The sequence below is a fragment of the Phalacrocorax carbo genome, chromosome 9 (assembly GCF_963921805.1).
Source record: "Phalacrocorax carbo chromosome 9, bPhaCar2.1, whole genome shotgun sequence".
NCBI lineage: Eukaryota > Metazoa > Chordata > Aves > Suliformes > Phalacrocoracidae > Phalacrocorax > Phalacrocorax carbo.
Window position 1 is genome coordinate 26171111 of NC_087521.1, and position 25320 is coordinate 26196430.

The 25320-nt window shown below is 39.7% G+C and overlaps 1 protein-coding gene across 2 annotated transcripts in view; it reads left to right on the top strand.

The window, feature by feature from the left end:
* Positions 1-25320, top strand: part of DYNC1H1 (dynein cytoplasmic 1 heavy chain 1) — a 45502-nt gene that overhangs the window by 2618 nt on the left and 17564 nt on the right. For both annotated transcript variants that reach the window (XM_064460785.1, XM_064460784.1), the window contains exons 2-46: positions 324-411; positions 1017-1190; positions 1409-1664; positions 2563-2749; positions 2928-3199; positions 3306-3533; positions 4033-5109; positions 5391-5570; positions 6183-6332; positions 6586-6732; positions 6880-7020; positions 7161-7337; positions 7471-7581; positions 7664-7783; positions 8005-8244; positions 8782-8937; positions 9295-9408; positions 10026-10136; positions 10217-10426; positions 10821-10967; positions 11177-11343; positions 12038-12211; positions 12932-13097; positions 13175-13363; positions 13447-13641; positions 14332-14614; positions 14887-14987; positions 16506-16665; positions 17502-17745; positions 17927-18110; positions 18597-18809; positions 18981-19219; positions 19330-19486; positions 19885-20112; positions 20354-20584; positions 20715-20855; positions 21121-21354; positions 21952-22158; positions 22255-22376; positions 22768-22933; positions 23162-23325; positions 23602-23731; positions 24508-24641; positions 24907-25021; positions 25148-25309. In XM_064460785.1, coding sequence (XP_064316855.1) covers positions 324-411; positions 1017-1190; positions 1409-1664; positions 2563-2749; positions 2928-3199; positions 3306-3533; positions 4033-5109; positions 5391-5570; positions 6183-6332; positions 6586-6732; positions 6880-7020; positions 7161-7337; positions 7471-7581; positions 7664-7783; positions 8005-8244; positions 8782-8937; positions 9295-9408; positions 10026-10136; positions 10217-10426; positions 10821-10967; positions 11177-11343; positions 12038-12211; positions 12932-13097; positions 13175-13363; positions 13447-13641; positions 14332-14614; positions 14887-14987; positions 16506-16665; positions 17502-17745; positions 17927-18110; positions 18597-18809; positions 18981-19219; positions 19330-19486; positions 19885-20112; positions 20354-20584; positions 20715-20855; positions 21121-21354; positions 21952-22158; positions 22255-22376; positions 22768-22933; positions 23162-23325; positions 23602-23731; positions 24508-24641; positions 24907-25021; positions 25148-25309 — 8792 coding nt within the window. The remainder of the gene's footprint in view (positions 1-323; positions 412-1016; positions 1191-1408; positions 1665-2562; positions 2750-2927; positions 3200-3305; positions 3534-4032; positions 5110-5390; positions 5571-6182; positions 6333-6585; positions 6733-6879; positions 7021-7160; positions 7338-7470; positions 7582-7663; positions 7784-8004; positions 8245-8781; positions 8938-9294; positions 9409-10025; positions 10137-10216; positions 10427-10820; positions 10968-11176; positions 11344-12037; positions 12212-12931; positions 13098-13174; positions 13364-13446; positions 13642-14331; positions 14615-14886; positions 14988-16505; positions 16666-17501; positions 17746-17926; positions 18111-18596; positions 18810-18980; positions 19220-19329; positions 19487-19884; positions 20113-20353; positions 20585-20714; positions 20856-21120; positions 21355-21951; positions 22159-22254; positions 22377-22767; positions 22934-23161; positions 23326-23601; positions 23732-24507; positions 24642-24906; positions 25022-25147; positions 25310-25320) is intronic.

Genomic DNA, 25320 nt, shown 5'->3' on the forward strand with positions numbered 1-25320 from the left:
GAAGCATATCTCTACAAATAAATGTACATTCTGTATTGCTTCACAAGCAGAATGTGGGTTATAATTTGCTTGTTGTAATGTTTTATTGGTTGTTTTTTTTTTTTATAGCAACATTAAAAAGCTAGTAGAGTTGTTAAAAAACAATGAACCAGCTCTGAATTTGATGGCTATTGGAAGCTAAATTTCATTTAAGATATTTTGCATAATAAGTTGGTGTAGAAATGAAAGGTTAGAAAATAGTCTGGTAATAGCAGAAGATGGTTGAGAGAGAGTGGCAGACGCCTTAGAAATAAAATATTTCTTACATAGCGTATTTTTTGCAGAGGATGTGGGAGATGAAGGAGAAGAGGAAAAAGAGTTCATTTCCTACAGTATCAGCACTGACATTCATTACGGAATAAAATCAAACAGGTGAGTTAGTAAAATAGGTCTTGACTTTTCTACCCTATGAATGCAAAACCTGCACAAGTGGATTTACCTAGTTTGCCTCCAAATTTACCTCCAATTTACCTAGTACTTCATGTGGTGTTTTTATTCAGGTGGGGCAATAGCTTTTCAAGAAGGAGGCTCTGATAAAACAAGGGTGTGTCATGAGGCTGAAAGGAACGGACTTTGGGCTTCTAGCTCTGGGATGAAAGAAAGTTTTATTCATTTGGCATGCATGCAAATGTAACATACACAGCTTGGGTTCAATACTCTTCAGTTATGTTTGACTCTCACATATTTGTCACTTACCTTAGTGCATATTTGACTAAAGGTCCGTAAGAAGTGTGCCTCTTTAGCACATCCATACTGCAAAGTCCTTATTGATAGTAAAGTTTGGCTGATTACTGAAGTATAAAGATGTATTTATTGGAAGACTTGTGTTCAAGTCTCTTAGATGAAAGACTATAAAGTATGATGATGCAGGTTAGCGTTTGAGTCCTGTCACCTAAACTTCCAGTCAGATTGAAGGTATTTTAACTGTTACTTAAGTTTCAAATGTTTATTCGGTAACTCTCTGCACTGTTCTGCAGCCTGGCATTCATTAAACGTACACCAGTGATCGACGCCGACAAACCAGTGTCTTCCCAACTAAGAGTGCTCACTCTCAGTGAAGATTCTCCATATGAAACATTACACTCTTTCATTAGCAATGCTGTTGCTCCCTTTTTCAAGTCCTATATCAGAGAATCTGGCAAAGCAGACAGGTAATTCAGTATAAATACTGCACTTCTCTGCTAATGAATTAAAGTAGGTGTTTAATGAAAAAAAACCACAGCTGTTCAAGGCAAGTCACATGAAATTGTTTAAGCACATAGTTGCATATAATGCTGTTGTGGACTCTGGGGAGGTAGTTCCGATGGCTTAAATGTGTTGTGCATGGTTTTTGTTTTGGCTTCTTATATGGAAACATCTGCTTTTTCAGGGATGGTGATAAGATGGCTCCTTCAGTTGAGAAAAAGATTGCAGAACTTGAAATGGGCCTCTTGCATCTGCAGCAGAATATTGAAATTCCAGAGATTAGTCTGCCAATTCACGCAACCATTACTAATGTTGCCAAGCAGTGTTATGAACGTGGAGAAAAGCCAAAGGTTACAGATTTTGGTGAGAAGGCTGAGGATCCATTATTCCTCAATCAGCTACAATCTGGAGTCAACCGCTGGATTAGAGAGATACAAAAGGTAAAAAAAACCACAACCAAAAAAACCCAAGTGCTAGACTATGTGATAAGAACTTTTATGTAGTACTGTATATCTTCTTCGCAGTTTAACTGGTAAAATTTCTGCTTCATGCAGGATACTCTGAAGATCCAAGACCAGTTTTTTGAGTCTAGTCTAAATTAGACTAAGCCTAGTCTAGAATCTAAATTGTTCTGCAGGTAGCTGAGAGCACTGAATATTTTATCTCTGTTGTAATAGACTCAAGTAACTGGCAGTAAACTTGTGAATTTTGCAACTATTCTTCAAATCTTTACAGCAGATTGAGAGAAACAGGTCTTGTTGGTTTGTTTAGTTATTTCCCCAGGTGCATCCACAACCACTTCAGAACAGTTGCTCCAGTCCTATCTTGTAGTCTCTTGTACTCCTGCCTGTTACTTTTCCAAAGAACTCTACTGTTCTGCTGCTGTAACTCAGAAATAGCATCTCAGATACTTCTCTGGCTTTTTTTCCTCCATGGGCAGAGTAAACACCTATTACTCATGGAACAGTGGTGCCCTTTCTTAGTCCAGAGCATTTCTTTCCTGCTCCACTCCAGGTTTTCTTTCGTGGCTCATCTGTCATTAATCAGAATATAGACATTGATCAGGAAAGTGACCTTTTCAGGCTATGCTGAAGATACTACATGAAGGTCCTAAAACCAACCTTTAGGACCACTGGAATTAAACTGTGACTCTTGTTGCACTGCAGTTCCTACACTTCTCACAGAATGAGTGCCAGAACTGTCTGAGGCTGGATTATTAAAACTTAGTAGATGTTATGTGTTTCAATTGCATTTAGTAATAGAGCAGGTTTTTACAGTTGAAGCATATAAATGAAATGCTTTTCTCCCTCCCTTCTCTTTCTCTCTACTATTTTTAAGGTGACAAAATTAGATCGAGATCCTGCATCAGGCACTGCGCTACAGGAGATAAGCTTCTGGTTAAATTTGGAACGGGCGCTGTATCGCATTCAGGAAAAACGTGAAAGTCCAGAAGTTCTTCTGACTCTGGATATTCTAAAACATGGCAAACGTTTTCATGCGACTGTCAGCTTCGATACAGACACAGGTAAAAAGACTGTCCAATAATATTTTTCACAAATGTCCTATGGAACTTGACTGTTATGAAACTTGAACATTACGGTACAGAGGACAATGCTGTTTAGAGTAACCTTGGTCTAGTTAACGCTACAGTTTTGATTAATTAAATGAAAAGTTATATTCAAAATCTTTTCTGTTACATTTAGGCTTAAAACAGGCTCTGGAAACTGTGAACGACTATAATCCACTGATGAAAGACTTCCCACTGAATGACTTACTGTCTGCTACTGAGCTGGACAAAATAAGGCAGGCCCTGGTTGCAATATTTACCCATTTGAGAAAAATCAGAAACACAAAATACCCAATCCAAAGGGCATTGCGTTTAGTGGAGGCTATTTCAAGAGATCTGAGCTCTCAGCTGCTTAAAGTGTTGGGAACCAGAAAACTGATGCATGTTGCCTATGAAGAATTTGAAAAGGTGCGTTCGTGGTTTTATGATACTGGTGACTCTAGTTTTGCACTGAATAGTGACTTTCAGGAAGGTTTCATTTGGGAGCTAACATTCCTCTTTTAAAACTTTTCAGGTAATGGTTGCATGCTTTGAAGTATTCCAAACCTGGGATGATGAATACGAGAAGCTGCAAGTTTTGCTGAGAGATATTGTGAAAAGAAAAAGGGAAGAGAACCTGAAGATGGTGTGGCGTATCAATCCTGCTCATAGGAAACTCCAAGGTCGTCTTGATCAAATGAGGAAATTCAGACGTCAGCATGAGCAGCTGAGGGCAGTTATTGTGAGAGTCTTGCGTCCTCAGGTAATATTCTTGGTCGTTATCAGACAGAAAATCTGTGCAGCTTCTCCAAGTGTGTTCACTGTTGCTTTTAAAAGTTACCAACGCAAAACTAATGTAGCATTCGGTTTTGCTGTCAGTTTCCAAAAACAGTCTAGTTTTGAACCCTTGCTAATAGGCTTAGCTTTAATTCTGATGTATATCACATGCTACATGAACATGCTCATGTTAATAAACACACCAAGTCCAGACAGAACATACAGGAGATTAATAAGCGTGTAAATACTTGAGCTTAGCTAAAACAGAGTGGAAAATGAGATTATGCTGCACAGCAGTGGAAGTTTGTGAAGTAACTGCTGCCCCATTCCTAGAGGAACTTAAATCTAAAACATGACTGAAAGTTTGTTAAGGATTTGGTACTAATTTGTAGGTTTTTTGCAATGCTTGTTAGAACAGGCTGTGTTTAGCTATTTGTAGGTAAATTTTGAAGCATCCAGCTCACTAAACTGTGATTCTAATACAGGTAACTGCTGTAGCCCAGCAAAATCAAGGGGAGGTACCTGAACCACAGGATATGAAAGTAGCAGAAGTCCTTTTTGATGCTGCAGATGCTAATGCGATTGAAGAAGTCAATCTTGCTTATGAGAATGTTAAGGAAGTAGATGGGTTAGATGTTTCCAAAGAAGGTACAGAAGCCTGGGAGGCAGCAATGAAACGATATGATGAAAGAATTGATAGAGTTGAAACAAGAATAACTGCCCGTTTGAGAGACCAGCTCGGTACAGCAAAGAATGCCAATGAAATGTTCAGAATCTTCTCTCGGTTTAATGCCTTGTTTGTCAGGCCTCACATTCGTGGTGCTATTCGTGAGTATCAAACACAACTGATCCAGCGTGTAAAAGATGATATTGAGTCTCTTCATGACAAATTTAAAGTACAATACCCACAGAGCCAAGCTTGTAAAATGAGTCATGTTCGTGACTTGCCTCCTGTGTCTGGGTCTATAATTTGGGCAAAACAGATTGACAGACAGCTCACCGCTTACATGAAGCGCGTTGAGGATGTCCTTGGCAAAGGCTGGGAGAACCATGTAGAAGGTCAGAAGCTAAAGCAGGATGGAGATAGCTTTCGCATGAAGCTCAACACTCAGGAGATCTTTGATGACTGGGCAAGAAAAGTTCAGCAACGCAATCTTGGTGTGTCCGGTCGTATTTTCACCATTGAAAGCACTCGTGTTAGAGGTCGAACTGGAAATGTCCTGAAACTGAAAGTCAACTTCCTTCCAGAAATAATTACACTTTCAAAAGAAGTCCGAAACCTGAAGTGGCTTGGTTTCCGTGTTCCACTAGCAATTGTCAACAAAGCTCACCAAGCAAACCAGCTCTATCCATTTGCTATTTCCCTCATTGAAAGTGTCCGTACATATGAACGAACATGTGAGAAAGTAGAAGAGCGTAACACTATCTCACTTCTGGTTGCCGGCTTGAAGAAAGAGGTGCAGGCTTTGATTGCAGAAGGAATTGCACTTGTGTGGGAATCATACAAACTTGATCCATATGTACAGCGCTTAGCTGAGACTGTCTTCAGTTTCCAGGAGAAGGTTTGTTTTCTCTTTCAAAATCTACAAAATTTTTGTATTTATACTTCAGTACTGTGTGGCTAACCAAAAGTGGAATTGGATAGCTCATGACCTGTTCAGTAGCTCTTTTAGCTGATTGAGTTAGCACAAATTGGCCAGCTGAATGGATCTTTTAGTACTACTAAAACTGATAGGCCTCCTGCATGCAAAAAAGCAGAGATGACTAACGATTACTGCATAATAATCGTTGCCTCTATCTAACCTGTCAATCTAAATATTGAATTTTTCCTAAACCATTGTAGGTGGATGATCTTCTCATTATTGAAGAGAAAATAGACCTGGAAGTGAGATCGTTGGAAACATGCATGTATGATCACAAGACTTTCTCTGAAATCTTGAACAGGGTTCAGAAAGCTGTGGATGACTTAAATCTTCATTCGTATTCAAATTTGCCAATCTGGGTCAATAAGTTGGATATGGAGGTAGGTCTGAAACCAGGGAGTAGTATATATTTAGAGGGAACATTTTTAATCAGGTATAAAATGTTTTTTTTATTATACTCTTCATAGTCACCCAGGGAAAATTCTGTCTCCCCATTCTCTGAAAATTTCTGTGCATTTTTGGTATGCAGAAGATGCAAGACCTGTTTGTTTTTTAGCTGTTGACTTATGGGATCAATTAATTCAAGGGGAGTTTTGCCTTTTGAAGAACAAAGATTGATATAGCTTGACTGCCTAGAAGGTGCTGGGGAGCGACGCAGGTAAAGGGTGGTGAAAATTTGCTATGCCGGTAGCAAAGACTCACAGCCTTCATATTGTTTGGGTCTCCCTTTTAAGTTTCAGGCTATTGGACACCAGGCCAACTTCAAAGCAGTTCAAATTGTTTAATTCCATTAAAGTCCATGAGGACAGGAGAAGCTTTGAATTGATACTCAGTGAAAATTTACCAAAACTCTTGAACTTTTTAAATTACTTAGTAAAGGAGTACTTTCTCTGAGGCACCATAGTATGCCTGGTGTCAGACAATATCAGTAGTGGGGATCTTTATGCAGTGAATATGCAGCTTTTTCCTCCAACATGGCTTATTTTCTTTAGATCGAAAGAATCCTGGGTGTTCGTCTGCAAGCTGGACTGAGGGCCTGGACCCAAGTTCTTCTTGGACAAGCGGATGACAAAGCAGAAGTTGACATGGATACGGACGCTCCTCAAGTGAGCCATAAGCCTGGTGGAGAACCCAAGATCAAAGTAAGTTTTGTTTTAGGTTTTTTTGTTGGGTTTTTTTTTCCCTCATTGTTAATTACTTAATGCAAGAATTATATCTGAGGCTTACATGGGAGATAAATATTTCTTCTGCATCTGGTTTTGGAGGAATACTTGCATGCTTCCATTTAAATGCAAGTTGATTTTTCAAGTGTGTGCTACTTCTTGAAGTCCAGAATTCTTGTCTACATGTAGTAGTATCTGCCAGTAAAACTGAGTGTGTTTACTGTTTCTGCAGAACATTGTACATGAACTAAGAATAACCAACCAGGTGATATACTTGAATCCGCCAATTGAAGAGTGCAGATACAAACTTTATCAAGAAATGTTTTCTTGGAAGATGGTAATCCTTTCGCTACCAAGAATTCAAAGTCAGAGATATCAGGTAAGTGTAAAGAAGCTCTGTTGAAGCCTGAGCAATTATTTTCGCATTGCAATTAATTGTGCTCGATATCTTAGTGTGTTGCTCTGGGACTGAATCTTGAGTGCCCTAGGAATTAATGTATATCACATGTATAATTGTGGTTCTTAGGTCGGAGTGCATTATGAGCTGTCTGAGGAAGAGAAGTTCTACCGTAATGCATTGACAAGGATGCCAGATGGCCCTGCAGCTCTGGAGGAGTCCTACTCTGCTGTCATGGGAATTGTGACCGAAGTGGAGCAGTATGTCAAGGTAGGAGGCTGACGTCACGTAATGCTACAGCTAAAATGAACATGGACTCTTCTCTCAGTTTTCCTGGGGGCTGGGGGGCACATGTCTTTTGGAATATACTGGAAAAGTTCTGAACGTTGTTTGTGAAATACCTCAATTAGGTTTGGCTGCAGTACCAGTGTCTGTGGGATATGCAAGCTGAAAACATATACAACCGTCTTGGAGAAGACCTGAATAAGTGGCAAGCCCTTTTAGTTCAGATAAGAAAGGCAAGAGGAACATTTGATAATGCAGAAACCAGAAAGGAATTTGGACCTGTTGTCATAGACTATGGCAAGGTAAGGAATTGTAATTATTGTTTGTGATAAATGTATTTAATTTCACAATGGGTGTATAATAGAAAATAGAAAGGCTGACAAATTACCATTATGAATATGAATACTACTATTAATAATTTTTATTCAATTGTAGGTACAATCAAAGGTGAACTTGAAGTATGACTCCTGGCACAAGGAAGTGCTCAGCAAATTTGGTCAAATGCTTGGTCAGAATATGACAGAGTTTCATTCACAAATTTCTAAGGTAAGACAAGTCCAAATTCCAGTTTATCACTTTCAGATCAACTGTTCTAGATTTCTAAAACACTGATTTGTGCCCCAAACAGTCCCGTCAAGAACTGGAGCAGCATTCAGTGGACACTGCCAGTACATCAGATGCAGTGACATTCATCACATATGTGCAGTCCTTGAAACGTAAAATCAAGCAGTTTGAAAAGCAAGTTGAGGTATGTTGCCTTGCTAATGAGTCTTACTTCTGAAAATGTTAGGCTTAGCTCTTAAGGTGCGGCTTCGTAGCATTCAAGTTCACTTGAGAACAGACTTGAACTTCATATCCTGAGAAATTCTGTGAAGTCCATAGTGAGCGCTTGTTAAAGTATGTTGAGTATTTAGCCTTGTGACTTAAGTCAGTTTTGCCTTTTTAACTTAAAATCACTGTCTCCTGTAGCTTTATCGCAATGGTCAGCGCTTGCTTGAGAAACAAAGGTTCCAGTTTCCATCCTCTTGGCTGTACATTGACAACATTGAAGGAGAATGGGGTGCCTTTAATGACATCATGCGTAGAAAGGATTCTGCCATTCAACAACAAGTAGCAAATCTGCAGATGAAGATTGTTCAAGAGGATCGTGCAGTAGAGAGCCGAACGACAGACCTGCTGACAGACTGGGAGAAAACAAAGCCAGTAACAGTAAGTAGTGATGATTAATGCTCGTTCAGCAAATGAGGTAGATTCTATGCATTCAATAAGAAGCAAGCAGTTTATTTTTATGCTTTTTTGCAGTTTTTCGTTTTAGAGAAAGGTAAACTCTTTTTGAGGGTTCTGTAATAACTTGCCAATGTATTGATTTTTGGGGGGAGCAGGTGGCAGAGCAAAATTTACCCTTAAAACGTAGGCCTCTGTTAGGACCAAAAAGCAAGACAACTTCAGTTGCTAACAGAGCTTTGGCCAAAACAAGAAATATGTCAGAGGCATGCATGTAGGAGGATTCAGAAGCAAGCTGGTTTTTTTGCCCTTTTGCTTTTTTCCCCTGAAGTGATATTTAGTAAAGCTTAAAACTGCATGTAAAAGTGAGATGAGACTTATTCTGGATTAGTAGGTAGCCTTATTGTCAGCAAACTGGAAATGGAAAAATAATGAGACAAACCAGCATTTAGTCCTTGCTTTTAACTTGGCGTCAGCTTGATAGTAGGATTTTTAGATTAATGTATCCCATGCAAAACTTAGGGAAACCTGCGTCCAGAAGAGGCTCTGCAAGCTCTTACCATTTATGAAGGAAAATTCGGTAGGCTCAAGGATGATCGTGAGAAGTGTGCGAAGGCCAAGGAAGCTCTGGAACTGACAGATACAGGACTACTGAGCGGCAGTGAAGAGCGTGTCCAGGTACAACCTGCTCACACATCATCTTGTGAGATACAAATGTTTCGGTTCCCTCTCCTTAAGAGAGTGACTTGTAGCCTATGGTGCACTAGTGTCAAGACACAATCTCCTCACTCGTTCAGTTCTAGCCTTAAGAGATTGTTTGTGATCTTCTCCTTGACTGTCTTATTCTTATGAAGCTATTATGTGACCTGAGATGCAAAAATCTCATCTGGGTCACTTGCTATTGCAGTTCTGTTGAATTGGCAAGCTGTCTGAAGGTTTTTGGCATGTTAAAAGTATTCCGTTTAACTCCCCCGTGCTAATGACTTTGAAGAAAGTAGGTATAACTGCTGATGTTTGATATGTTCTTTACTATAGGTAGCCCTTGAAGAGTTGCAGGATCTCAAAGGCGTCTGGTCTGAACTCTCTAAGGTCTGGGAACAGATCGATCAAATGAAAGAACAACCCTGGGTTTCAGTACAGCCTCGCAAGGTACTTCATTTCTGTACACATAAACAATGTAACTACTTCATGTATATGCAAATTAGGAATTAGTCCTCTTGAGATAGACATGCTCAGTTATCACGTTCCACATTGTATTCAGTGTTTAGGTACCATTTTCAGTATCTTGTGAGCATCTTCTCATGCTAAGGTAAAAAAAATTTACAGGCTTTTCACAACTTAAGTGTTTTTGCAATGGATTTATGCATTTCCAATAGTTTGAAATTGAGATTGGACTGCATTTACAGTGAAGAAAGTGTGCTGGTTTTAAATAGGCTGTTGGACTTCATTAGGGAAACTTCATTATATAGTTGGATGGACAGCATCAGTTTTAGTTGAATGCTCAGGAGGTAGAGAGCAATAGGAACACTAAGCCATAAACTGTTGACAATATTATACCGTAAATCTTAATCAGAGCAATAAAATTACATTCCCAGCTATAGAGTAACTACATCTTATGCAAATACATATAACACTAAAAGGACTGTATTGTCGAAAATATCACATTAGTGAGAGGCTTCTGTAACAATATAGACAACTTTAAGCTTGTAGAACTGTGTGCACACCACTTGCAGAGGAAGATTTCATTGCTTTTGTGTTACTGACAGCTTCGACAAAACTTAGATGGTTTGCTGAACCAACTGAAAAACTTCCCTGCCCGCTTGCGACAGTATGCCTCCTACGAGTATGTTCAGAGACTTCTGAAGGGCTACATGAAAGTAAGTTATACTCATTTCTAAAATGCATGTATCTTATAGTTCAAGTTCAAGGATGTAACTTGCTTTCTTGTTTTCTGTAGATAAACATGTTAGTTATTGAACTGAAATCCGAGGCACTTAAAGATCGTCACTGGAAACAGCTGATGAAAAGACTTCACGTTAACTGGGTTGTCTCAGAATTGACCCTGGGTCAGATCTGGGATGTCGATTTACAGAGAAATGAAGCAATCGTCAAAGATGTACTGCTTGTGGCTCAGGGAGAGATGGCTTTGGAAGAGTTCTTGAAACAGGCTAGTATCAGTTCTTGTATGTATGCACATAACAGCAAATTAAAGGCTTACTGTCATGTGGCTGATACTCGTGTAGTAAACCTGTCAGTCTAAGCTGTTGATAAAAGTGCTGCGACTCCATGGAATATTGTTTTGGGGAACAGCTTAAGGATATATAAGCTTCCTCTGATGAAACTTGCATTATTTGGGAAACGTAGTCCTTGATAATGGCTGCAAAGACCCCACCTTGTCTAAGTTTACCTAACTGCGTCTCAATACTTTTAACAAAACCTTGAGCATAAACCCAGAATCCGTGGGTAAAAAAAGTAAAATCCAATTACTGTAATACATTTCTACGTTGTAACTATTGGAGCAGAAATATTTGGTGTCATATCTTAAACATCTTTTGTTTCAGATAAGAGAAGTGTGGAACACTTACGAACTGGACTTGGTCAATTACCAGAACAAATGTCGTTTGATTCGTGGGTGGGATGACCTTTTCAACAAAGTAAAAGAGCACATTAACAGTGTGTCTGCTATGAAGCTATCGCCATACTACAAGGTAAGAAGGAGAACAAAGATAAAGAATCTTCATTTCCTTCTGCCTTCCCCTCTTGTTTATATATTTGTCAGCAGAGACTATATTCACTATTTGAGCTGACAATTGCATATACATACTTTGTAATGCAAACAACTTTCCGCTAATAATTATTAGCAGTCAAACTCTTTATAGTATATAAAATGAATATTAATGCAGTGCTTAAACCTCAGGTGTTTGAGGAAGATGCCCTTAGCTGGGAGGATAAGCTGAATCGTATCATGGCACTCTTTGATGTCTGGATAGACGTCCAAAGACGATGGGTGTACCTGGAGGGTATCTTTACTGGTAGTGCAGACATCAAGCACTTGCTGCCTGTGGAGACCCAGCGGTTCCAGAGGTAACTTTTTGATCGCTTTCTTCGTTTATTGCCTCCCTTGGGGCACCATGTGGACAGACCTGGAACTTCATGACTTCAGTTTAGCACTAAGTTGAAATACTAATTGTATTCTTAACCTGGTCCAGCTGGATTACAGCCCTGCTCTAGAAGTAAGTTCATCCAGCAAACAAATACGGCAAGAGGTGCATGTAGGCAGCTATGACAGAAAAAGGTTTATAATAAACAGGCTGATGTACAATTTTTAGATGATGATTGGGATTTTTTCTTGCTAGTTACAGTCAGCCTCAAGGATTTTTCTGGCATTGTGGCTGCAACCAGCAGGCTGATTTCTGTTGCTGCAGCCTTTAGTCTCGCCCTTCAAATGTAATTTTCTTCCTCTGCTTTAAGTTGCTCTGTTCAACCTTATTCTACTCAATTCAGTCAGATCAAAGAATCACATTTATGCTTCTCTTCAGGAAATGAAGAAAAGTAGTCCTTCAGCAGTGGAATTGATAGATTGAACATTGCGAAGAAGTTAGATTTTGTTGTTGTGGACTTGAGGTAGATGAAGAGCTATTTGGGGAATTCAGCCTTGTGTTCCCTAGGGCAGTTGCAACAATTAGAGAGGCAATGATTATTTAGAGAAAATAACTTTGGTGTTCTGCAGGCCTGCAGATACTAAGTTTGGGCTAATGTACTGTCATTTTACTTGCAGCATCAGCACTGAATTTTTGGCACTCATGAAAAAGGTGTCCAAATCTCCACTTGTGATGGATGTTCTTAACATTCAGGGTGTGCAGAGGTCATTAGAGAGACTGGCAGACCTGCTTGGGAAGATACAGAAGGCACTGGGAGAATACTTGGAAAGGGAGAGGTCCTCTTTCCCTCGGTAAGAATTTTATTTTAGTTGAATCTTGAAGTAAAGTAATTTGATGTTTCTTAGCAGGAATTCATCTACTGTTCTGTAAAGCCTCTGCCCATTTATAAGAAGTTATGACCATTTAAATCTGTGTTGTCTAAATACAGAATTCAGTTATAGCTACTTCTCAGGAAGTGGGACTAAAACTTCCCTTGCTCATCTGTGGCTGATAGTAGTATTCAGATATTGCTTAAGGAACCATTGCAGCTGACTTCTGTAAACTTACAGTTTCTATTTAGAACTGCTTAATTCTGGCATTTGATCAAAGGTCAGTGTCTAACCTGTCACAATCCAGTGTTTAAGTCATTGGTTCTGACTTACCTGTAGTCCTCAACTAGTTTGTCAGCACGAGAGAGTAAGAGTGAGGGAGGCACTCAGAGTGGGAGTTCTCCCTACCTAATAGACTTAATTCAATGCCAAGCTCTACTGTGGGTATTTCAGGGATGGATAGGTAAAGAAAACAATCCACAGGATGGAGCATGTTTACACATTGTATGGTAGAGACCACATGAACCAAGACTTAACTTAGAACTATAGTGTAATTTACAGCAAATTTATGGTTTGTGCACTCTTGCAGGGTTGGGGAAATGAGTGACAATTACTCCCATATAGTGGGCATCTATGAAGCATAAATAAATCAAAAGTGATAGTTGGAGTTCTGATACAGATCTAATTTTATGTAATTATTAGGTTTTATTTTGTTGGTGATGAAGACTTGCTTGAAATCATTGGAAACAGCAAAAATGTTGCTAAGCTGCAGAAACACTTCAAGAAGATGTTTGCTGGCGTTTCTAGCATTATTCTTAATGAAGATAATTCTGTGGTTCTTGGGATATCCTCACGCGAAGGAGAGGAGGTATAGCTGCAGTGTTACTTCTAAATAAAATTCTGAAAATAAGTGAGCGTGGGCTGACTTAAACCTAATCCTTGCAGGTGCTGTTCAAAACACCTGTCTCCATCACAGAACATCCCAAGATCAATGAGTGGCTCACTCTTGTTGAAAAAGAAATGAGAGTGACCCTTGCTAAATTGCTTGCAGAGTCTGTTACTGAAGTAGAAATCTTTGGAAAAGCAACTTCAATTGATCCAGCAGTCTACATCTCTTGGATAGACAAATACCAGGTATCAATGTGGAACATTTAAGCATACTGCAGCTGGGTTACTTCAGTAACGAAAACCATCTCATGAGGATTTTTGTTACACAGGCTCAGCTCGTCGTCCTGTCAGCACAGATTGCATGGTCTGAGAATGTCGAGTCAGCCCTCAGTGGTATGGGTGGAGTTGGAGACAACAGTCCTCTCCACTCTGTGCTAGCTAATGTTGAGGTCACACTCAATGTCCTGGCAGATTCTGTGCTGATGGAGCAGCCACCTCTTCGCAGGAGGAAGCTGGAACACTTGGTAAGTAAAAACCTCCTTCTGTCTTCTGGGTTCGCAGATGAGGATTTTTAAAAGTTTAATGAAAAAGGTCTAAAACTTATTTTTCCTCTAGGAAAAAGTTTCATGTAATTTAAGCAACTGCATTGAGCCCTGATCCTGTAGGTGGTGGTAGTTTTTCACTCTAGTCAGCTTAATGCATAATAGCATATTATAAACTAGCTCACTGAACTGATCTTCAAACTAGCTCTTCCAATTATGGAAGTTACTGATTTCTTCATTCAAAAGTAAAATACCTCATTAAGCTGCTTATTATTGTACTTATTATATGCTTTTGTAGATAAGGATTGGGATGGGGGAAAGTTAAAATCATCTTGGATTATTTCTGTAGATTTTTAGAGGGAAATATCTGGTCTGCTTTAGGAGTACTTGTCATCATTTCTGCCACGTAAAATACCTAGTTCAATAGTGTAATGGATTAACAGACAACGTGACCAGAGTGCTTTGCTGAAAGCTAGGGAAGTCCTTAACAAGAGCAGTCACCATTGTTAGTTTTGTCTTTGTAGCAACAGATATTAAGGCAGAGACTGTTGGTAGGTCATGATTTCTAAGTGATGGCAATTCCCTATGCTCACCTGAAAAGCTGTAGGTTTCTCTGGCTTCATTTGCAATGGCTTGTATTGCTGTGGTCTAAGGAGTTACTTCATTCTCCAGATCACCGAGTTGGTGCACCAGAGAGATGTTACAAGATCACTGATCAAAAGCAAGATCGACAACTCCAAATCCTTTGAGTGGCTCAGCCAAATGCGGTTCTACTTTGACCCAAAGCAGACAGATGTGTTGCAACAGCTGTCCATTCAGATGGCAAATGCCAAATTTAACTATGGTTTTGAGTACCTTGGTGTTCAGGATAAGCTAGTACAGACTCCTCTTACTGACCGCTGTTACCTGACAATGACACAAGCCCTGGAGGCAAGACTTGGAGGATCACCATTTGGTAAGTTGGTACTGAAGTACAATAGAAACTTGAGACGAGTGTATAAACTCTTGTCCTCTCTAGTATATAGCTTTAATGTAAACATGCAGAAGACTTATAACTAAGATATTGAATAACAAAACAGTCTTTTGGGGGAAGTTGTAACAGTTTTAAGTTTCACTGAACCCTCTTGTCAGGGACCATCAGAATCAGCATGCTGGCAGATTACATGAGTAAGCAGTGGTACCTCAGACAATAAACACTAAAACAAGTCTGTCCCACTTCAAAAATAGGTCCTGCTGGTACTGGTAAAACAGAATCTGTTAAGGCTCTTGGACATCAGCTTGGCCGCTTTGTGTTGGTTTTCAACTGCGATGAAACATTTGACTTCCAGGTAAGCTGTTTGATTTTTAAAAATATATAGTCTTTGGTAACAAGTAATATGAATCTCTTCAGAAGTCTGAAACATCTGGCAGTGTTTATTTTCAAGATGATTATCTATAAGTCTTAACTGAGCCAATAACTGTGGGTCATATAGCTGTTCTGTACAAAAGATGCCTAATGCAAAAGAGGGTTGGAACATTGCTGGGAGAGGGGTTCTGGTTTTTTCAGAATGGGTAGTTCTGTAGCAGCAAATGGAGGGAAAGGAAGTAGGGGCAGGGGCTTCAGACTGGCTCTAGGAAAGTAACTTAAACTGGTTAGTTTGCATTGATAGTAGTGGTTTGGTGGAGAAAAGATGAGAGTGTGAGGCTGCCAAAATAGCTGTACTATTTCCAAGTTATCCTTGCAACCTAACAGTGGAGTTTGCCTCAGCATACGAAAGATTCTTCAAAACTAAGAAAATTTACCCAGATATTTCAAAATCAATGATGTCTTCAAACTGAGAACCCGAGGAAATGCCTCTGTAACTGTGGCACAGCAACTATGTCAAAATAAAAACCTTGGTCAGGTGTGTATATATAAAAAACAATATAGAACATGGACAAGGAATCACAATACTGGTTGCTGGTCTGGGTTTTGTTGGGTTTTGTTTTTTTTCTGTACCGCTGTATTTTGATCAGAACAGGGGTTTGTTTAGTTAGCATTTGGCCTGTAATAGTGTCTGTAAGAAAATACCTAGGGAATAGTAAGATAGTGAGTGATACTCCTTCCTTGCCCCCCGTCCTCTTCCTACCTCTGACAGTTGTGAGAGTCAGGAGGTCCCAAGCTGAAATGGGTTACTTTGTTCATGCTCCAGTGAGCCTTTCTCCAGGTACTAATTTCTCCTCTTAAATCCACATGCCCACTTGCTTCTATAGCACTCTCAACCAGAGAGTTCCACAGCATTACTATGCATTTTGTGAAGGAGCACGTTTTTTTGTCTTTTTTAATGATTCCTTAGTTCTTGTAGTAGAAAAGACAGTGAACAGTTGATTCCTATTCATTCTAAACTAGTGGCTTTTAGACCTCCATCATATTCCCTCATGTTGCCTTTTGTGGAATCCTGCCTTAAAGGTTGTTTTTTTAAATGGAAGCCTTATCATACTCTGTCCATCCAATATGCTCTTCTGAAATGTTTTGTAATTCTAGTATCCTCCTTGCAATAAAGGATTAGAACTGCACCTGGTGTTAATGGTATCAGCAAACAAAACATTATGCAGTGGACTTGACTGCTTTGTGAATACACTGCAGTACAGGAAGTAGCAGTAGGAAGCTATGATCATGTTCTACAATTCTGTGAAACTTTGAACATCTGAAAGTCAGCTAGAACCTTTTATAACTCTTACAGTACCACAAAGGTGGTAACCTATGTATAAATATGGCTCTTTCCTGCTTTGGACGCATTATATAAAGTGTTCTTTTCTGCTCCTTTTGCCTGTGCACAGGCAAGAACGATCATGCAACTTCAGTGACTTTTCCCCTCTACATGCAGGCAATGGGACGCATCTTTGTGGGACTTTGCCAAGTGGGTGCCTGGGGCTGCTTTGATGAGTTCAACAGACTGGAGGAGCGTATGCTCTCTGCCGTTTCACAGCAAGTTCAGTGCATCCAGGAAGCCTTGCGAGAGCATTCCAACCCCAACTATGACAAGAGTACGTGATTGTTCATTCTTGATAGTGTTGTACTACATCTCTAATGTCCTTCATGCTGTTTTTGTTGCTCAGTTACATTTCTCCCAAACAATCCAAGGATGAATTGTTAATTAAGTTTCTATCAAACTTAAAAACTTGAAGCAACTTTCAGCTGGTAGAAATTTGTATCTGAGTATTTGAGTTGCTGTCATGGCTTAACCCCAGCCAGCAACTAAGCACCGCACAGCTGGTGGGATATGGGAGAGAATCGGAAGGGGAAAAGTGAGAAAACTCATGGGTGAAGATAAGAACAGTTTAATAGTTGAAATAAAATGAAGTAAAATAGTAGTAATTATACCAACAATATACAAAGCAAGTGATGCATGATAAAATTGCTCACCATCTGCTGACCGATGCCCAGCCCAGCCCTGAGCAGTGGTCACAGCCCACCAGCCAGGTCCCTCCAGCTTATATATGGAGCATGACATCATATGGTATGGAATATCCCTTTGGTCATTTGGGGTCAGCGTGCTGGCTGTGCCCCCTCCCAGCTTCTTTTGCACCTGGCCAAGCAGGGGAAGCAGAAAAGTCCTTGACTTGCTAGTCAATCACTAGTTAGCAACAACTAAAACTTCAGTGTGCCATCAACATTATCCTCACACTAAATCCAAAACACAGCACTATGCCAGCTACTAGGAGGAAGATTAACTCTATACCCAGCTGAAGCCAGGACAGCTGCAGTACTAGAGGACCTGCTGTCCATTACTGTAGGAAACTAAAATAGAATAAAGTATGACTTTTGTTCTCAGGGTGATTGATCAGTGACTCAGGTGTAACTAAATGTACTCTCTTTTCAGCTGCAACGCCTATTACTTGTGAACTGCTGAACAAACAAGTCAAAGTGAGCCCTGACATGGCTATCTTCATCACCATGAATCCTGGCTACGCAGGCAGATCAAATCTGCCTGACAATTTGAAGAAGTTGTTCCGTAGCTTGGCAATGACAAAACCAGACCGTCAGTTGATTGCCCAGGTCATGCTGTACTCCCAAGGTTTCCGTACAGCTGAAGTGCTAGCTAATAAGATAGTACCATTCTTCAAGTGAGTAACGAGTTTGGCTCCAATCAGTAAAAATAGAGCTTATTGTTCAAAACTGTAACGTGCTTTGCAACTCACTAAGCACATTGTGCAGCAATCATTTCAAGTAAACAATGACATTTACTGAGTGTTATGTTGATTCCTATGGAGAATCAAATTGTATTTTGTCTCTTCTGCTTCTTAGGCTTTGTGATGAACAGCTGTCCTCCCAAAGTCACTATGATTTTGGCTTGAGAGCACTGAAGAGTGTGCTGGTTAGTGCAGGCAATGTGAAGAGGGAGAGGATTCAGAAGATAAAGAGGGAGAAAGAAGAGCGTGGTGAAGTTGTTGATGAGGGAGAAATTGCTGAGAACTTACCAGAACAAGAGGTAATGTGTGTGTGAACTCTTTACTTCTGTGATAAAGTACAGGATGCACACTAAACAAAGCAAATAACCATGCAGTGTTTACCATTTAGTGTTAAGCCATGCAAGCAAAGTAATGTTAATTACAAAAGGTGGTAATTTGATAGCTTAGAAGTACCAAGTTAAACGTGTCTTAGGAGTCCCTGAATCATAGTGAAAGACTTGTTCTTGTGAGGTGGTGCATTTGTAACACTTACTGCTGGTCAGTTCCTCAGCAGTTAATACCAAAAGCATAGTGAAAAGGCATAAGAAACTACCAATGTATAAACTGAAAATCAGTAGGAATTCATGGTGTAGTTTCAAAGTTGAAACCCCATCAATGATTGTTTTTGCCAAGGCCATGCTGGTCTGGTGCTTTATCACTGAAGTATTTAGCAAAGTATTCCTTGTCAAACACATTTGGTATAGCAAACTTAAAAAATCTTAACCAAAACATGACTCTCTCTGCAGATCCTGATCCAAAGTGTATGTGAAACTATGGTGCCAAAACTGGTTGCAGAAGACATTCCATTGCTGTTCAGTCTCCTTTCTGATGTATTCCCTGGAGTACAGTATCATCGTGGGGAGATGACAGCCTTGCGAGAGGAGCTTAAGAAAGTGTGTCAGGAAATGTACCTTACCTATGGTGATGGAGAAGAAGTTGGTGGCATGTGGGTTGAAAAGGTAAAATATAAAATTTAAAATGTGGAATTGAAGTTCATGTGTAAGACCAAACTTCCTTTTTTATTATGAAAGGTGGATAGCTTTTTCCTTTTTCTTAAGTGAATATAGATAGAAGCTTAGATTGACTACTGAAATTAAGACTTACTGGTACGTTATTTTCTTCTGTTGCAGGTTCTTCAGCTGTATCAGATTACACAGATAAATCATGGATTGATGATGGTCGGTCCCTCCGGAAGTGGAAAGAGCATGGCTTGGAGGGTACTTCTGAAAGCCCTCGAACGGCTGGAGGGTGTGGAAGGTGTTGCTCATATTATAGATCCAAAAGCAATCAGCAAAGATCACCTCTATGGTACTTTGGATCCAAACACCAGAGAATGGACAGACGGCTTGTTTACACATGTCCTGAGAAAGTGAGTCTTTACTAGCACAAATGAAAAATGGCCAGTACATTTGTGTTATGGATAATCTGGTCTTACTGAGTCTTTGTTCTCTACTACAATAAATATTTCCTTTAATGTAGAATCATAGACAATGTGAGAGGTGAACTACAAAAACGTCAGTGGATTATCTTTGATGGTGATGTAGACCCTGAATGGGTTGAGAACTTGAACTCTGTTTTGGATGACAACAAACTACTGACTCTGCCGAATGGAGAACGTCTCAGCCTTCCACCAAATGTAATGTTACTTTTTTTACATTATGTTCACTTGCTGTCCTATAAACTTGTTGCTTTTACCTTAATCTATACCAGTGCTGTCCCTCTTTCTCATCACAATCAGAGTAATACTGACCTTGGGTAGTGGTTTGCTGGAGTCCGGAAGCTTTTGTGGAAACAAACATTTTATGTTATACTTTGACCCTGAAAGACAGACTGTGTATTATATAAAAGTCATGGGTAACAGTCAATAATCATGAACTTACCTTACGATAGTTTAATGCTGCTATTGATTATTCAGAGGCTAAATATGAATTAACTTATTTTAAAAGGTCTCTGTTTTTGGGAGGGAGTCTTTTGTTCTGTTTTGGTTTTGTTTGTTTTTATTTCAAACCCTTGTTCTAAATTTCTGCTCTTTAGGTGCGCATCATGTTTGAGGTACAGGATCTGAAATATGCCACTTTGGCTACTGTGTCAAGGTGTGGCATGGTCTGGTTCAGTGAAGATGTTCTCAGTACAGACATGATATTCAATAACTTCCTGGCCAGACTAAGAAGCATTCCTCTGGATGAAGGTGAGGAGGAAGCTCAGCGAAGGCGAAAGGGCAAAGAAGATGAAGGAGAAGAAGCAGCATCCCCAATGTTGCAGGTATAACTTAGATTACACTATGGGATAACATACTAAGAATGCTTGTACCACAGGTAGTACAGTATACTTAGAATTTATGACAGCTTATCATAGAAAAGCTGACTTCCTCTTTACATATTTTTCCTTTTTTAAAAGAATATTAAAATATGAAGCATTTCAAACCTTAAACAAAATTATTTCCTGCTGACTGGTAATCAAATGAGGAGCAAGTGCTTTGAGCAGTGTTTGTTCCCCCCAACAGATTCAGAGAGATGCTGCAACAATAATGCAGCCATATTTCACATCTAACGGCCTGGTAACAAAAGCACTGGAACATGCTTTCAAGTTGGAGCATATTATGGATCTCACCCGCTTGCGCTGTCTTGGTTCTCTGTTCTCCATGTTGCACCAAGCTTGCCGCAACGTAGCCCAGTACAATGCCAATCATCCAGACTTTCCAATGCAGATCGATCAACTAGAACGTTACATCCAGGTAAATACAATATGCTGCAAAGTGACTGCTGTGTTTGACGACTCAGTATAGCAGCTATGTTTGATTTATTGTTCATTAAGTTTTGTTCCATTACTGTAAAACCAGTAGCTGCTTTTGCTGCTTCTTACAGAGGTACCTGGTCTACGCAATACTCTGGTCTCTTTCTGGAGACAGTCGTTTGAAAATGAGAGCAGAACTTGGAGAATACATTAGGAGAATCACCACAGTGCCACTTCCAACTGCACCCAACATACCTATTATTGACTATGAGGTAAACCTTTGTTACACTAGAAGTGTTGCTCTTTTGTGTTCTTAGAAGCTTGCTTTAGATTTTGGAGATGAAGCTGAAAAATAAAACGCTAGATTATCTTAAATTTTGCAGTTTCACAGTTCAGTGAACAAGCTGCCTGTTTAAATGAACACATCAAATGTGATGCCACAAACTATTTTGTGTTTAAAAAAATGTATTCTCTTTTAACTAAGCTTGAGCTATATTCCTGTTCTAAATTATCTGGTCATGTTTTTTGTGCTCCTAGGTGTCCATTACAGGTGAATGGGTGCCGTGGCAATCCAAGGTTCCTCAAATTGAAGTTGAGACACACAAAGTTGCAGCTCCTGATGTAGTAGTACCAACCCTAGATACCGTTCGCCATGAAGCATTGCTGTATACTTGGCTGGCAGAACACAAACCTCTAGTACTCTGTGGCCCACCAGGTTCTGGAAAAACCATGACCCTCTTCAGCGCTCTCAGAGCTCTGCCTGACATGGAGGTACACAAGAGTGTGGGAGTGGGTGCACAAGCGCATGTGTGAATTACAGAGTAGTACCAAGTCTCGAATCTCCTTAAAGATTAAAGCAGTCTTGATCTAGCATGGAAATTATTTGCTAGCCAGAATTCAGTGATATCTGCACCTCAGTCAGTCATGAGTATGTAGAGAAAGAAATAAAGATACTATGTTGAGCAGAATCTAAACTTATGTCTCGAGATCCTTAACCTAAAAGCTACTTCCTTTCTTTGCTGCTTAAACAATGCAGGAGCATTCCACCATTTAATATTTAAAAACCTGTGGTAATGTTTAAGAACAGCTCTCATCCTGCAGTGTATTTAGGTGGAGTAACTGATATATGAAACTGTGATGTTTTAAGTACAAGGTTGGGCAGGAGCCATTGCTGCAAGGTAATGGAGAACCTGCAGTGGGAAGCAAACAGTATGCAGTCAGAATACAGGCAGTAACCTGAAATATAGATGGGGTATGTACTTCCACTGTGGAAAGGCAAGCATACCTGTTTTCAGGACTCTTTAATATGCTCACTGTCAAGCATTAGTATACTTCAACTAGTTCTTTTCACTTTCCACTCTTTTTAAGGTGGTTGGACTCAACTTTTCTAGTGCTACCACTCCAGAACTGCTCTTGAAAACTTTTGATCACTACTGCGAGTACAGGCGTACACCTAATGGAGTGGTGCTGGCTCCTGTACAGTTAGGAAAGTGGCTGGTGCTGTTCTGTGATGAAATCAACTTACCGGATATGGATAAGTATGGCACACAGAGAGTCATATCCTTCATTAGACAGGTTTGTTTTTCTTTGTAATCAACTATATCATAACAGTTATTTTCAGGGAAATACCAGTGGAACATTGTTTTATTTTGCTTTTATGTTTTTTTCCAGATGGTGGAACATGGAGGATTCTATCGTACATCAGACCAGACATGGGTGAAACTGGAGAGAATTCAGTTTGTTGGTGCCTGTAATCCACCTACTGATCCTGGAAGAAAACCTCTCTCACACAGGTAATGTATCCATTAAGCTCTGTATACCAACAGACCAGGGGTCAGAATTGAAGCATTGACTATGTAATCTGTTCTTAATACGCTTGTTTAACACCAGCTGCGCTAAAGTTGTGTTCCTTGCTTTTGAGCTAACTGCAAGTTCTTATCTTAACTGCAAGTCCACTGACAGCCAGCCAGTTGACTCATTGTTACGCTTCTTGAATAACCTGTCTAAAATGCTGTGGCAACTTCAGAATCCTTTTTGGTCCGAGTCCCTAAGGAGCAGTCAAACCAACTGCAGTTACAGCTAATAATTCTGAATCAAGAAGATATTTATTTTTGCCAAAAGATAATGAAAATAGTACAGACTGTAATTTGACCTTCTGGGCTATGTAATATGCTTATCTTTCAGATTTTTACGACATGTTCCTGTGGTTTATGTGGACTATCCTGGACCAGCTTCGCTTACTCAGATATATGGAACATTCAATCGTGCAATGCTGAGGCTGATCCCATCGCTTCGCACATATGCAGAACCTCTCACTGCCGCTATGGTAGAATTCTACACGATGTCTCAGGTAATTTGTTGAGTACCACCCTAACTTCTAATTAGAAGTCTTCCATTTATGCTAAATCACTTAACTTGCCTTTCATGTGGTTAATATGTATGCAAGAACTCAAGTAATTAGTTGAGTTTTGGTGAAAGCCACTGAATGAGGCTAGCGAAGCAATACCATGCAACACAAGAACCTTAGAAATATGGTGCAACTTTGGGATGAAGTAACTAAATATATTTGAATTTTTAGGAGAGATTCACTCAAGACACACAGCCACACTACATCTATTCACCTCGTGAAATGACTCGGTGGGTGAGAGGTATATTCGAAGCATTAAGACCACTAGAAACCTTACCAGTTGAAGGCCTTATCAGGATTTGGGCCCATGAAGCCTTACGTCTGTTCCAAGACAGGTAAAATGAACATGAGATGTGGGGCAAAAATAAAAAGGGTGCAAAATGAATTTTTTCCGCTCCTTGCCAACTTTCATTAGAAAACCAAACTGAAGTGTGCTTCATGTTAAATAGCTAGAATACAAATGAGGATACTTCCCTGTGCTTTAACTTACACTATTGGGAATCATATCTATGCAAAGCAGAAATGTACTTTAGTGGTAGCACTGCCATGTGATGTGACTATACCCTCCCATTACAGAGGATTTGTAGTCATTAACTTTTTTCTTTATCCAGGCTTGTTGAAGATGAGGAGAGACGCTGGACTGATGAGAACATTGATATGGTTGCTCTGAAGCACTTCCCCAATATTGACAAAGAAAAAGCTATGAGCAGACCTATCCTATACAGCAACTGGCTGTCAAAGGTAAAAATAAAAAACTAAATTAAAGTAAATAGTTTGGGAGCAACTGACTGATGCTGCTCTTATGACTACATCAACGCGATAGTTAGTGCCCATCATTTTGTTAAACTGATCTTGAAGAAGTTCTTAATGATTATCTGAAGGGAACTCTATGACAAAGTTAATAGCTGTTATGCCAAGGATGCTGTTGTAAGATCTACCATAGTAGATAAAGGTAGTACTAAATAGTATTTTTGAGAACAGGATAACACCCCCAGAAAGTTGCCACGTTATTGCTTGTGGAAACTCTTGGATAAGGCAGTGACCATTGAACAACATTGATACTAAAGTATGGTGGACTGTTTCCTGCAATCTGAAGTGATCCAGCTGGGCTGTCTGTAGAAATCCCACTGGGTCAAGGCAAAAGTCCATCTAGCCTGCTACCCACCTCTGTGACCGATAGTAAATGCCTGGGAAGCACTGTTTCAAATAAATTGTGGGAATGAGGAGGGAGGAAGACTGTCCTGCTACTTCCTTGTCTCTGGAGTGACTGGCAGCACAGGCTCAACCTGTGGTAGGTTCAGTAGGTAACAGGATTTAATGTCCCTGCTGTTATCTGTGGCACTCTAAGCAGTGGACTTATTCTTGTGCAAGTTAAATGAGTACAGCATTCTTAAGCTTTTGTAGGGGATTGCTACTTTAAGTATTCTAATAGTTCTGCTTTCATCTACTCAGAAATTGATCCATAAGCAGAATTCCTGTAATCTTATATAGCATACTGTATTGATTGATTCTTTTAGGATTATATTCCAGTGGATCAAGAAGAATTAAGAGACTATGTGAAAGCTAGGCTTAAAGTCTTTTACGAAGAAGAACTTGATGTACCACTTGTGCTCTTCAATGAAGTCTTGGATCATGTGTTAAGAATTGACCGGTAAGTGGAGACTTCAGTTGCTGCTCATATAAATAGTATTTAGAGATGTGTTCTAAAATAGAGTAGCCTGAGTACAGGCTAAGTAAGAATGGTGTGTGATCCCATTGTTGTCCGTAGACTATCTACTTCTGGTCTCCAGATAGCAGGTTCCTAGCTAGAAAGATGTGTCAGTTTTGGTACTAACTTGAAGTTTAGATGCTGAAGGAAAAGCTTCAGTAAGTTGCTAACACTTGATCAAAACATACTTGCTTCTGTGCTTTCTCAGAATCTTCCGTCAGCCACAGGGCCACTTGCTGCTTATTGGAGTCAGTGGAGCAGGGAAAACTACTCTCTCAAGATTTGTTGCCTGGATGAACGGTTTGAGTGTCTACCAAATTAAGGTTGGCATGCTAGTTTCACTTCACAAAAACTGTTAGTCAAAACTCGCGCTTCTTAAATACTGCCCCCTGAAAAATGCCCTTCAAAGCTGAAACAAAATGTTAATAACCAGTGTTAAATCCTACTAGGTTCACAGGAAATATACAGGTGAAGATTTTGATGAGGACCTTAGGACAGTATTGAGACGTTCTGGATGCAAAAATGAAAAAATAGCTTTTATAATGGATGAGTCGAATGTATTGGATTCTGGATTCCTGGAGAGAATGAATACTCTCCTAGCCAATGGAGAGGTAAGGAGATT